Here is a 12,307-nt window from a genome sequence, read left to right as displayed (position 1 = left end):
TTTCCTTTCCTTTCCTTTCCTTTCCTTTCCTTTCCTTTCCTTTCCTTCCCTTTCCAAACCTTCCCTTTCCAAACCTTCCCTTCCCAAACCTTCCCTTCCCAAACCTTCCCTTTCCCAAACCTTCCCTTCCCAAACCTTCCCTTCCCTTTCTTTCCCAAACCTTCTCTTCCTTTTTCTCCCCTCCTCTCCCCTTTCTCCCCCTTCTTTCCCCCTTCCTTTTTCCCCTCTCTCCTTTTCCCCTATTCCCTCCCTCTTTCCCTTACCTAACCATGTCAGCAACTCCCTCCACTCCATTTGAAGTCCTCAAAACCCCTGGTTTATCCCACTACATGTATTCCCTTTCCTTTCTTTCCTATCCCTTTCCCTTTCCCTTTCCTTTCCCTTGCTTTTCCCTTTCCTTTCTCTTTTCTTTCCCTTTCCTCCTCCTTTCCTTCCCATTTCCTTCGTCTTCCCCTTCCCTTCCCCTCCTTTCCCAACCAACCAATCCCATCCCATCTCACCCCATCCCTTGGAGAAAGACTCTTACAAGATCTTTCCCCAAAATCATTGTAGTTGATTCCACTCATCCATCACATCTCCCCTTCCCAGCATCACTGTTCCTGTGAGCAGATCCCTATCCAAGGACACCATGCCTGAGATTGATGTCAATTTGTCTTTTCCCATTAAACTGGGACTGGGCAGGAGGTTTCTGGGGAGTGTGGACACCACTCATGCCAAGGCTGATTCCCAGGGGGTGCTGAGGGCCGTGGGGAAAGGCAGCAGGGAGGAAACTGCTCCATGTAGGACGGGCAGGAATTGCATAGAGGAAACCCCTGGATTAAATGGGAGCAGCCCTGTGACTGCTCCAAGCTGCACTCCCAGGTTGTACAGCCAGGGAAGATCCCTCTAAACTGGGAGACAAGATCCTGTTCCCACCTCACAGGGCTCTCAAATACCTCCTTCTCTCTGCTGCACCTCTGCCAGGCAAACCCCACCCCAAACCTTTCCCTTTCCCAAAAGGGAAAAGTCCTTTTGGGATGTCAGAAAGGAAGAGGGAGCTGCAGCAAAGGAAAGGATGGAAGCACCAGGTGGCTTCAGACCCCTCAGCAGAGTGAGGGAGGAAAAACTTGGGTCACAAGAGGCTGCCCCAGAGCCTGAAAATTCTGGCTCAGGCTTGAACTTCAGGTGTGTTGGCCCAGGAACAGCACCCCTGTTTGTTCCCAGAGCCTCATCCTCCCCTGATGGGGCAGCTGAGAGGTTAGAGGCAGTTGTCCAAGACGTATTTCCAGCTGGGGAAAGAGAAAACCAGCAAAGATTGTGATTTGGGCAGAGGGAAGGGGTGGACAGTCCTCCCAGCTGTGCCCACCCCGGCCCTGCGTGGGAGGAAGGGGATGCTGCAAGTGCAGGAGGGAATGGGAATAACTGGGATGTGCTTTGATGCACATAAGAGGAGGAGGTGACTGGGGCACTGTCCTGCTGCTTCCTGCCCCAAGGATCCCCAGGAATGGGCTGTGAGTTGTGGGAATTATCCCAGGGCAGTGTCTCAAACACCCTGTTGCTCCACATCAACCCGACATCCTCACTGCTTCCACAGGATAGAGGTGGATTGAGGATCCAGGATAATTCCTGGATCCCCACCTTCTCCTGAACTGGGGATGGGCAGGATTTTTGGTTTAACTCTTGGTGGAAACATCCCCAAAAACCCATCTCTGTTTCTATGCTGGTACAGCCACAAAGCTGCAGCACCAGGACAGCTGAGTTTGCAGAGACCCTGAAAACCTGAGGGAGATTAAATGGTTGTTTCCTCAATTAATCTAAATCTCTCCCTGTCCCTCCCGCCCTGCAAGGAAGAAGAGCACTGGTGCTTCTGGGAAATACAAATATTTCCCCCAGTTCTGCCCTGAAAGCCAACTTGGTCAGCACTGTCAGGCAGCTCCTGCCAAAGAGGAGGTTGTGTTTTTATTGATGGCTGAAGTGTCCTCATATTTTGCTTAGCTTAGAGAGAAAAGAGACTTGGTTTGCCCAAGATGATGAGTACTATTAAAATGTAGGCTGCTATTATTGATTATTAATGCAGAGCTCTTCCTAAAAGCCTTTTCATTGAAGCTGGGAGAACCAATCTTGTCTGGAGTGAGATTTGATTGATTTCCTTTGAAATCAAAAAAGAAAAATGCTGGAAACATCCATCTTTCCCTTACATTTTTCTTATGTAAAAGCCTGCCAGTGTTACAGATTCTTTAATGTCACAAACCAAAAACAAAGCAACAACAACAAAAAACCCACCCTCTTTTGGCTGCTCAGCTTTTGATAAAACTCTCCATAAAAATGCCAAGCAGCTGACAAAAGGAGCTCCCCAGACCCCACATATCACTTCTGGTTTTCCTGGTGGAGAAAAGAGCCTCCATCCATTTCCCAGGCAGCCCTGCTGGGGCTCTCCCATCTCCCTGGCAAGTATTTTCCACCCAAAATCAGATTATATGCTCCAAATTGGGATCACCCTCAGATAAAGGATGCCTCCCGAAACTCAGCGGGATGAAACCTGCACAGCATTTTTGCTGGATTGCCTTTCCCATGTCCTCCATATGAATGTGTCCCAGGCTGAGTAGATCCCTGCACTGGGTCTGGGATGGATCCCTGGGATGCTCCCACCAACCCTGACTGAGGGCAGGGGCAGATGAAGCCACAGGGAGCTGCAGCCACCAGCTGCCTTTTGCATCCTCCTCTCCTTCAGCAGGATGGGGCAGGGATGGCATCAGCCTGGAAATCAGGGAAGGAGCTTAAATTTGGCTGCAGGGGAGCCATGGAATTGTGGTAAAGCAGCGTGGCCAAGGGAACTCTAATTCTGGGCTCATTTGTCCTCACTCAGCCTGTGTGAGTGGAGGCTCATCCTTTCCCAGTTCACCAGCTGCAGGATGGAGAAAGGGGTACAATGGCTTCCCACTGCCAGAGGACAGGGTTGGATGGGATATTGGGAAGGAATTCCTCCCTGTGAGGGCGGTGAGGCCCTGGCACAGATTGCCCAGAGAAGCTGTGGCTGCCCCTGGATCCCTGGAAGTGTCCAAGGCCAGGTTGGACGGGGCTTGGACTAAACTGGGCTAGTGGAAGATGTCCCTGCCCATGGCAGGGGGCTGGAATCAGATGATCTTTAAGGTCCCTCCCACCCCAAACCACTCCATGATTCCCGTTGAGTGTAGAATAAACTCACAGAAGTGGCTCATCCATGGAGCTGCTGGTGGAGCCCAGGAGGGGGCAGGACTCCCACCCCACACCCGTGGCTCGGACTGCCCGGGCATCCCAAGGAACGAGGATGTGGAAGAAGTTTATTGCCCAGGGAGTGAGTGGCTGCACAATCAGCTCAGCACGGCAGAGGAGGGGGGGGGAGAGAGGGGGGTGGAATTCCTGCAAATCCCCAAAATCTCTTCTCTGGGAATTGGCTTTTGTTACCCGATCACCGCTAAACTTGACCGGCAGCAGGACACACACCCCCCCCCCCCAAAAAGAAGGAAATTCAAAGGGAGCGAGGTCAGAGCCACCTCGGCTCCCTCCCTGCCGCAAAAACCGGCCTATTTTGCGGTTTTTCCTGCTCTCATCGAAATTAAAAGCAAAGACCTCAGAACGGCCCCGTTTCCTCCGGCAGCGCCGGCACGAGGCGCCCGCAGATGAAACGTGTCAGCTTTGCCTGCTCTTTAAATCCTGTCACCGCGCGTTTTGCCCGGCTGGAGTGTAAATTCCTTGAAGTTCCAGCAAATCCCGGGCGGATCGGCTTCCAAAGAAACCCGGCAATAGCATAACGAAGGATGTCGCGCAGCACAGCGCTTATCAGGCTGCAAAGTTCTCGGCTTGGATGTACAGAGGAGTGGGGTTTGGGTGGTAATTTTGGAATTGCAGCAGCAGGGCAGGGTTTTCTCCCAGCCTGGGGAACATCCAAGTCTCCTCTCCGCGGATCAGGAGGGAACAGGTTGCACAGGGGAGCTGTGGCTGCCTCATCCCTGGAATTGTTCAAGGCCAGGTTGGAGCAACCTGGGCTAGTGGAAGGTGTCCCTGCCCCTGGCTTTTGGAATGTCAAATTCCATGAGATGGTCTTTAAGGTCCCTTCCAACCCAAACCATTCTGTGATTCCGTGAACACAGATGGTCATGGAGAGTTTGGGTTGGTTTTTGTAACTAAGATTGGCTCCAAAATATACAGAGGAAACCAGGAAAAGAATAATTCAGTCAGTGAATGAATTCAAATTCATTTTATCAGGGAGTCCGAGGAGAATACTTTGGGCTCTGAATTGATTTAGCAGTCAGGAAGGGAGGAGAAATTAGATTTTTTTTTATATATATTTTATTTCCATCCTCTAATCTTGGGGGAGGATCTGGAAAAGGGAAATAATCCTTCTGGAAAAGGGAAATAATAGAGAAGCGAAAATCTTTTAACACCTACAATGAGACTGACTGTCAGAAAAAAAATGATACAACAGAGATAAAATTCTCTGCAGAAATGTTCTCTTTTTTTGGCAGAAAAGCCTGTTCTGTCCCTTGAACAGCTCTCAGCAAAAAGTGTCCATAGAGCTGCTGTTCCCACTGCTCCTCTGGACTGACATTGTTTATCCAAGAACAATTAAGAGGTGATGTGACCCTGCCTAAAAATACCTACAAATGCCTGACAGCAGGAGATTTAAATCAAAAAGGCTGTGACATGAAAGAAATCCATGTGACCAGCTCAAGGTTTTTGCTGGACTGATTGGAACTTCGTAGCAGGGAGATAATTTTCCAGGGGGAGCATTGGCTGACAGAGGCCAACTCCCTACCAATTTATTGGATTACAACTGGAATTTACCAAGCAAGAGTTGACACAATTTCTCAGTCACATAAACCTCCTCAATCAAGAGTGGGGATGGTTCAAATTTACACCCTGTAGCTTAACCAGGAGGTCCTTTTCTCCAGGCTGAGCCTTCCCAGCTCCCTCAGCCGCTCCTGGTGCTCCAGACCCTTCCCCAGCTCCGTTCCCTTCCCTGGTCATGCTCCAGTCCCTCAATGTCTTGTTGTGAGAGCCCCAAAACCGACCCCAGAACAGTCCATCACCCCATCTCGAGCTTTGCTTGCAGTGCTCATCCAGACACATCCTCAAGTCTTCCCAAAGGCAAAATCACTCCTTGACCTCCTCAGGGCCATCTCAGCTGCAGGTTGTATTTCTTTCTGGAGTTCCCGAGTTGTCTGGAGATACAAGAGCAGGCTGTTGTCCTTCCCACTTCCCACTAAACATTGCTATGAGTCTACTCATTTCATCTGGAGTCACTCCTGTTTTATCCTGGTGCATTACCCACCCCACCCCTGGAGTGGGTGCTGCTGCCCCTGGGAAGGGCACCAGTCTGGAGTGAGTTACATGCCATGACCAGAAGTTGCTGAATATTCTCTGTACAGAACAGTTCTGGTGGGAAAATAAGCTTTTTAAAGCATTTTTATTCCCCCAAACTAAGCATTTTAAGCATTACATTCCCCAGGAAACCATGCAGGGTTTGAACTGTGCTCAGCAGTTTAATGACACCTCGTGTCATGGATTCTCCATCCCTGGAAGTGCTCAAGGCCAGGTTGGGCAGAGAAGCTGTGGCTGCCCCATCCCTGGAAGCGTCCAAGGCCAGGTTGGACGGGGCTTGGAGCAACCTGGGCTAGTGGAAGGTGTCCCTGCCCATGGCAGGGGGTGGAACTGGATGGTCTTTAAGATCCCTTCCAACCCAAACCATCCTGTGATTCCATGATTCTGCACATGGTGTGGCTGCAAGGAAGTGGTGGGGAACAGTTCAATTGGGGTGTTTAGGCAAGTGAACATTTTCATTTGGTGAATTAATTTCTTGTCCCCTCTGAGGGCCAAAATTCTCATTAGACATTGGGAAGAAGTTCTTTAAAGAGAAAATTATTGGACATTGGAATGGGCTGCCCAGGGAGGTGTTGGAGTTACTGTCCCCAGAAGTGTTTGAGACTGGACGTGGCACCAGTGCCATGGTCTGGGTGACAAGGTGGGGTTGGGTCACAGGTTGGACTCGCTGATCTCAGAGGTCTTTTCCAGCCTGCTTGATTCCGTGATTAAAAGCTGATTAGGAATGAAACCCACCCAGCTGCACGCCCACCTTGCATCCCTCCTAACTCTTTGCAACTCCTCTCCTGTCCAGGTACCTGGGCATCACTCGCCCGCTGACGTACCCGGTGAGGCAGAACGGGAAGCTCATGGCCAAGATGGTCTTCATCGTTTGGCTCCTGTCTGCCTCCATCACCCTCCCTCCCCTCTTTGGCTGGGCCCAGAACGTCACGGTGGAGAGGGTGTGTCTCATCAGCCAGGACTTCGGCTACACCGTGTACTCCACGGGGGTGGCCTTCTACATCCCCATGGCCGTGATGCTCGTCATGTACAGCCGCATCTACAAGGCGGCCAAGGTGAGCGCCGAGAAGCACCGCTTCATGAACTTCCCCAAGCACTACGAGGAGGAGGGAGTCTACTGCCTGGAGGCCTCCAGCCGGGGCCACCACAGCTCCCGGCGGACCAAGGCGGCGGAGGAGTGCGCCACGCTCTCCAAGCTGCTCCGGCAGGACAGGAAGAACATCTCCATCTTCAAGCGGGAGCAGAAGGCGGCCAGGACCCTCGGGATTATCGTGGGGGCCTTCACGTTCTGCTGGTTGCCCTTCTTCCTGATGTCCACGGCCCGGCCGTTCATCTGCGGCGTGCGCTGCAGCTGCATCCCGCTGCGGCTGGAGAGGACTCTACTCTGGCTGGGGTACACCAACTCCCTCATCAACCCCCTCATCTACGCCTTCTTCAACAGGGACTTGAGGACTACTTTCTGGAACCTCCTGAGGTGCAGGTACAGGAACATCAACAGGAGGCTCTCGGCCGCCAGCATGCACGAGGCCCTGAAAGCCACAGAGAGGCACGAGTGCATCCTGTAAAGCCACGTCCTCTCTCCCAGTGCCTGACCGACCGGCTCCTGCCTCTCCATTTCAGGTTTCCTTGCTTCTCCCGCCCTCCTGGGGCTGGCAGAAACCATTTGTGCCGTTGTTCCCCCCCTGCCAGACATCACTGCACCCCCTTCCCCTCGCCCTGTGAGGAGCCACGGCTCTCCTCACCTTGGGAACAAGTGGAGGGAACTCCCCTTGGGAACAAGTGGAGGGAAACTCCCCTTGGGAACAGCCCTTCCTTCTCACCGTGTCCAAGGTGGGGGCTGAAAAGCCGTGAGCAAGACTGGGGGGGGTTCAAGGTCTACCAACTGTGGGCAACTCAAACCACCTCTTTGTGCCTCAGTTTCCCCATCTGTTATTTAAAAAAAAAAAACAAAAAACAAAAATAAAACAAGGAAAAGAAACCCTCCCAGCCAACCAAACATAAAAAACACCCTAAAAACTTGATAAGACTGTGGCTCTCCACCTTCACAAAGGGCTCTAAGGTCTGTGGAGGGCACACAATACACTATGTAAAGATGACATTGGCTGCACTTCTCTATGGAATACGACAGCAGCTCCGTTGTGGATCCAAGCTCTCATGCCATCCCAGCTTATACGGACTCTCCCCACGGATGTAATTGCATTTCACACTCTGAGCTCATGCCCAGGTTTGCACGTCAGAGCAGTAACACCAATGACCCTGTTTCCCCTCACACTGTAGCACTGCAGCACTTGAAGGAGACACTCCTGCAGAATCCAACGCCAACGGACACGGAGCTTCCTTTATGGTTGGACAGGAAAGTCCGGCGGCCTCCTCGCCAGGGCAACGACCGGTGAGCAAAGACACTCGTGTTTATTGGGTTGGACTGTAATTCATTCTCAGCCAAGTGATGTGTGCTCATCATTTGTGGCTAATTGACTCCGTAAAAGCACGCTTTGGTTGACAACAGACGAAACCATATAATTTCTCTGACAGCTTTACAGTGCTTCAGTATGATGTCCAGCAAGCTTGAAAAAATACACTGGATGATGTATCTTTTTGTTAAAAAAAGAAAAGAAAAAAAAAAAGAAAAAGTCTGGTTTCCTTATTTTGGTGTAGACCCTTTGGTCTCTTTGACTTTAAAGCGTCTCTTTATTTTTATGTGGTGGTGGGACTCGTCTTCCTGCAGATCCTCTTTGCTCATGATCAACCTTATTGTGTCAACCTGGCAGCCCCACAAACCTTTACCTGTTTGTAGATGATCATTGAATCGTGGAATCATGGAATGGTTTGGGTTGGGAGGGACCTCAAAGACCATCTTGTTCCACCTCCTGCCATGGGCAGGGACATCTTCTATTACCCCAGGTTGCTCCAAACCCCGTCCAACCTGGCCTTGGACACTTCCAGGGGAGATGACTTGTGCTCCAGTTGTTGAATGTCTCCTGTCCTGGGTTTTCTTGTTAAAGCCAGACTGTTCAGAGGCTGAGAGAAAGTTGTTTCTAGACCTCCTCTCCCTCCAGATTTTCTTTATCAACCAAGAGTGTGTGAGTGGTGGGAGTCCCATCTCTGGCAAAAACACAAGTGTGATGCCTTAATTCATATCTAAGTTGGGTGTTGGATGTCTTGGCTGAGTGCTGGTTTAACTTCTGTGCTCTCACTTCTCCTCTTTTTTACCAGCCATTTCCATCCTGTCTCATTTTACACTTGCTTTTTCTAGAAAGATCTCCAGTAATTCACAGCAGGGAGGTTGGATCCAGGGACTGCAATGTGTCCAGATATTCTCCAGACTCCTGTACTCACACAGAGAGTCAGAATTGCACATGGGAGGAGCAGGGGAGGTTGTAGCTGTTGTGTGGGTCTCCAGCGGGAGATACTTAAAGACCAGACAGCAAAGAGATTTGAAGGAGCACATAATCAGGAGTGATCCTAAGGGTGTAGCTGGAGCCCTGCTTCACCTGCTGTTCCGGGCAAGAGCTCTTTGAAGAGGAGTGAGTGATTTGGGTAGGGGTTTTCACAGCTTTCTACCCATCTTTCTCCCATGGTTTGTTACCTATGGTTGTGTGTCAGTGTCGGGTTTTCCTGGACCAGGTTGTTTGCTGAAGGCACAGCAGCCACATTCAGTCCCTTTTCCCTGCTGCTCAGAGGCTGCTGTCCCTGTCCAGGAGCAGCACAACATCCAGTCACACCAGCAGCAAGGACCTGTCCTCTACCACTCTGCCCGAGACGGATGTTGTTGCCCAGCCAAACCCAAGTGGTGCCCCTGGGATGTCCTGTGGTCCTGCATCCCCTAAACCACAGACCCCACAGACACAATGGGATGGGAGAAGGCACGACACACCCTCCTGGTTCCACGTGAGCTTGTTCTGCACCACCCCTCTGCTTTTCCTCAGCACTGTGTGTTCCCCTCAGTGCACTTGTTGCTCACCACGGTTGCAACTTCTCCTGAGGCTTCTGCTTCCGAGCCCCCACGCTCCCCATCCCCAGGGAATGGTCTGACTGCCCATCTCAGAGCCTGCTCAACAAAAACAACCCCTTTCCTCCCCCAGAGCGCTGCAGGCCATCATCCCCTCTGACACAGCATCTTGGCAGCAGCTGCTGCTGTTGCTTGTTCTGTTCCTGCCACAGGGACACGAAGCTCCTGCAGGCTCCGATTTCCTTCCTCTGCTCCTGCAGCTCCTTCCCTGCCACGGAGCCCTCAGTGCCCTTCTGACAGAGCTGTCTGGATTAGAACTAACCAGCTGCTAATTCCAACTGTCTCCTCGGGATGTGAGAGCCCCAGGCCAGCCCATTTCACATCCAGGCTTGTCGTCCTGCTGCAGTGTATTTATTTATATGCCTGAGGTCAGAGGGGCACCGTTTTACTTTTTTTCTGTATTAGGAATTGTAAAACTGCCTTCAACAATTATAATCTTGCTTAATTCTACTTAACATCCCTATGCTGGTGGTATTTCTAGCGCTGCTTAAAAGTATTTTGCAAGAGAGCCATGAAAGAGTATTTCAGCTTTTTAAATTAAATCAGACAAATACTGTTTTTTCTGGTTTGATGGTTCTTCCAGAATAAAAACAGTAAGGGAAAAAAAATATGGCTCTGGATGATCCCAAACCCAAAATTCTTCTAAGCAAGGAATTGAGCAAAATTATTTATTTGTCTTAAAAACTCCCAATGTTTTCTTTGACTTGGAATTGAATGTTTTGTTGCACTCAAGGCTCATCTGACAATTTTTTCCCTTATATTTTCATTTTTAGCTGTAGAAACATTTAAATGAAAAGCTTTCTTCCAAGACACCATTCCAAGGGTTTGCACCCACGAATATTTAAACACAGCAGCTTCACTGAAACCAAACATTTTTCTCAAAAAATAATGAGACGGTTTGCAGGATTTTTTCCCAGTAGTTATTGACTCAAACTTTGAACATCTTGCTTTTTATCTCTCCAAGATTAAATTGTGTTTAGGTTGGATAAAATGATGTGCATCCAAAGACACCAAGGACTTTTCCACGCACGAGTGAGCACCAACTATTTAGTTAAGCCAGTCAAGATCCTTGTAGATGAACCACTAAATCATGCTGAAAATACTCTGTAGGGTTTGTTTATTTATTATTTTAATCAGACAGGAATCAATGCACTTGGCATCTGCAAAAACAAACAAAAAACAACAAACCTGGCTTAAAATAAATCGGAACCATTTTGAAACCGATTTTAGCACGTACACGTGTGCTAACAAAACTGTGTGAGGTTGAAGAGAAATTAGCTCTAAAGGAGTCCCTGTTTAGGCAAAAATGTGAGCCCAGGGAGAAAATCATCAATTTAGGAGGAGAAGAGGAAGTTTTCTTGGACAATGAGGGAGTCCCAGCAGGGCAACAGCAACACAGTGGAGAAGAATGAGGAGCCTCGGGCGGAGAAAATTGAACTAATTCAGGCAGAAAATGAGTAGGTCACAAATCAGCTTTTTATTCTGCTCCCTGTGCAAGGGAAATTCATCCAGGAATTCGGGTAGAGTGATCTGGGGAGAAGAGGCAGTTTTGACAAACCCCCCAGCTGGGGTCTGTAGGTTTTTGATACCGACATTGACCAAAGCCAGGTGGGGTCAGGCAGAGACGTACCAAGAAGCTCAAGGGGGTTGAAGCCTGGGTGTCTCCCCCCAAAAAGCCTCAATCCCCCCACTGCCTGAGCTCAGCACTTCCCAGATAGGTTTGGCTGATGGGTAAGTGCTGGGGATTTGCAGGGGCAGCTCAGCAAACCCACCGTGTTCTTCGTGCCCATGGGAGTCCTGCCACCTCTTCCACCTCCTGGTGACAATGTCACATCGACCACGTCAGACTGGGAGATGATCCAGCCCAGGATCCTACCTGGAACACAGAGCAGTGGTGGATTCTTACAGACACAGGCCAACAAACCTGTTGTGAGATCTTTCCTTGTCCCACCAATTAAAGGTTCGGGGACCCAAAGTGGCCTTGGAGTGTTTATTAACCTCCAAGTGGTGCTCTCCTTCCACCTTATTCCAGTTTTTCCCATTTTGCCATCCCAAGCTCCAGGATTTCGTTATTTTTTAGGTAAAGAAGTGTCTCCCTTCACTCTTGTAAACCTGCCATCTGCTGAGCTCTTTAGGCCCTGGCTAATCCTTGCATTAGGAAGGAGAAGGAGTGATTATCCCTATTCACCCTCTCCAGGCCAGCTGGGATTTTGCAGACCTTTGCGTATTCTTCCTTTTGAAATTAAAGGGATGTATTCAACCCACAATTCCTTTTCCAACAGCAGGATAGGCCTTGGGAAAATTATTAGGACAAGGACAGTCTGGATCACCTGCCTTCCCACCCTCCACTACACTCAAAGCATCCAACCTTGTTCAGTTCAGGAAATTCCCTGTTTAGACATGGTTTCTGTGCAAGGCTTGGTGTAATCCCCTGTTTTCCCATGGGAAAATGCCAAATCTTCCATCTGGGATTGGGTAACCCCACATAACAGCCCAGGATGGGGCAGGACTTGTTTCCCAAGGCACTGCTGAGCTTGGCAAGGAGAAGGCTAATGATGGCCAACCAGTGCCCTGAGGGGAATTTTGGGGAAGGTGGATGCAGAGAGGTGGGGGAATCTCTTTCTTTGACCATATTCAAACCTCAGCTGGGTCAGGCCTTGACCAACCTGACCTAATCCTGGAGGTGTCTTTGCTCTGAGCACGACACAGATTCAGAAGCCTCCAGGTTTCCCTTCCAACTTCAGTATTTTATGATTTGGATGATTTGTGTAGTTTCCCACTCAAACATATGTAAATATTTATTTCCATATTTTTTTGGCGAGACAATCTACAGATCTCCTACCTACCATGTGGAAAAGCTTTTTCTGTTTTGAGCCTTCTGAGTCACATGTCAATAAAACTGAGAGTCAGCCCCTCGACACTTTCCACCTGTGTTCTTATGTAAGAAACTGGTTTTCT

The 12,307-nt window shown here is 49.7% G+C and overlaps 1 protein-coding gene across 1 annotated transcript in view; it reads left to right on the top strand.

Annotated features, from left to right (window-relative positions):
- LOC113955235 (5-hydroxytryptamine receptor 7-like) overlaps positions 1 to 7,951 on the top strand; it is an 11,368-nt gene extending 3,417 nt beyond the window's left edge. Inside the window, exon 3 of the mRNA XM_027660513.1 lies at positions 6,134 to 7,951. Within this exon, the coding sequence (XP_027516314.1) occupies positions 6,134 to 6,905 (772 nt within the window). The 3' untranslated portion in view covers positions 6,906 to 7,951. The remainder of the gene's footprint in view (positions 1 to 6,133) is intronic.
- Positions 7,952 to 12,307: the final 4,356 nt, after the last annotated feature.

This window comes from Corapipo altera, unplaced genomic scaffold (assembly GCF_003945725.1).
Source record: "Corapipo altera isolate COAL_440 unplaced genomic scaffold, ASM394572v1 295, whole genome shotgun sequence".
In the NCBI taxonomy this organism is placed as follows: domain Eukaryota; kingdom Metazoa; phylum Chordata; class Aves; order Passeriformes; family Pipridae; genus Corapipo; species Corapipo altera.
The sequence above is the reverse complement of the archived record's forward strand: the minus strand, read 5'-3'. Positions and strand labels throughout refer to the sequence as shown.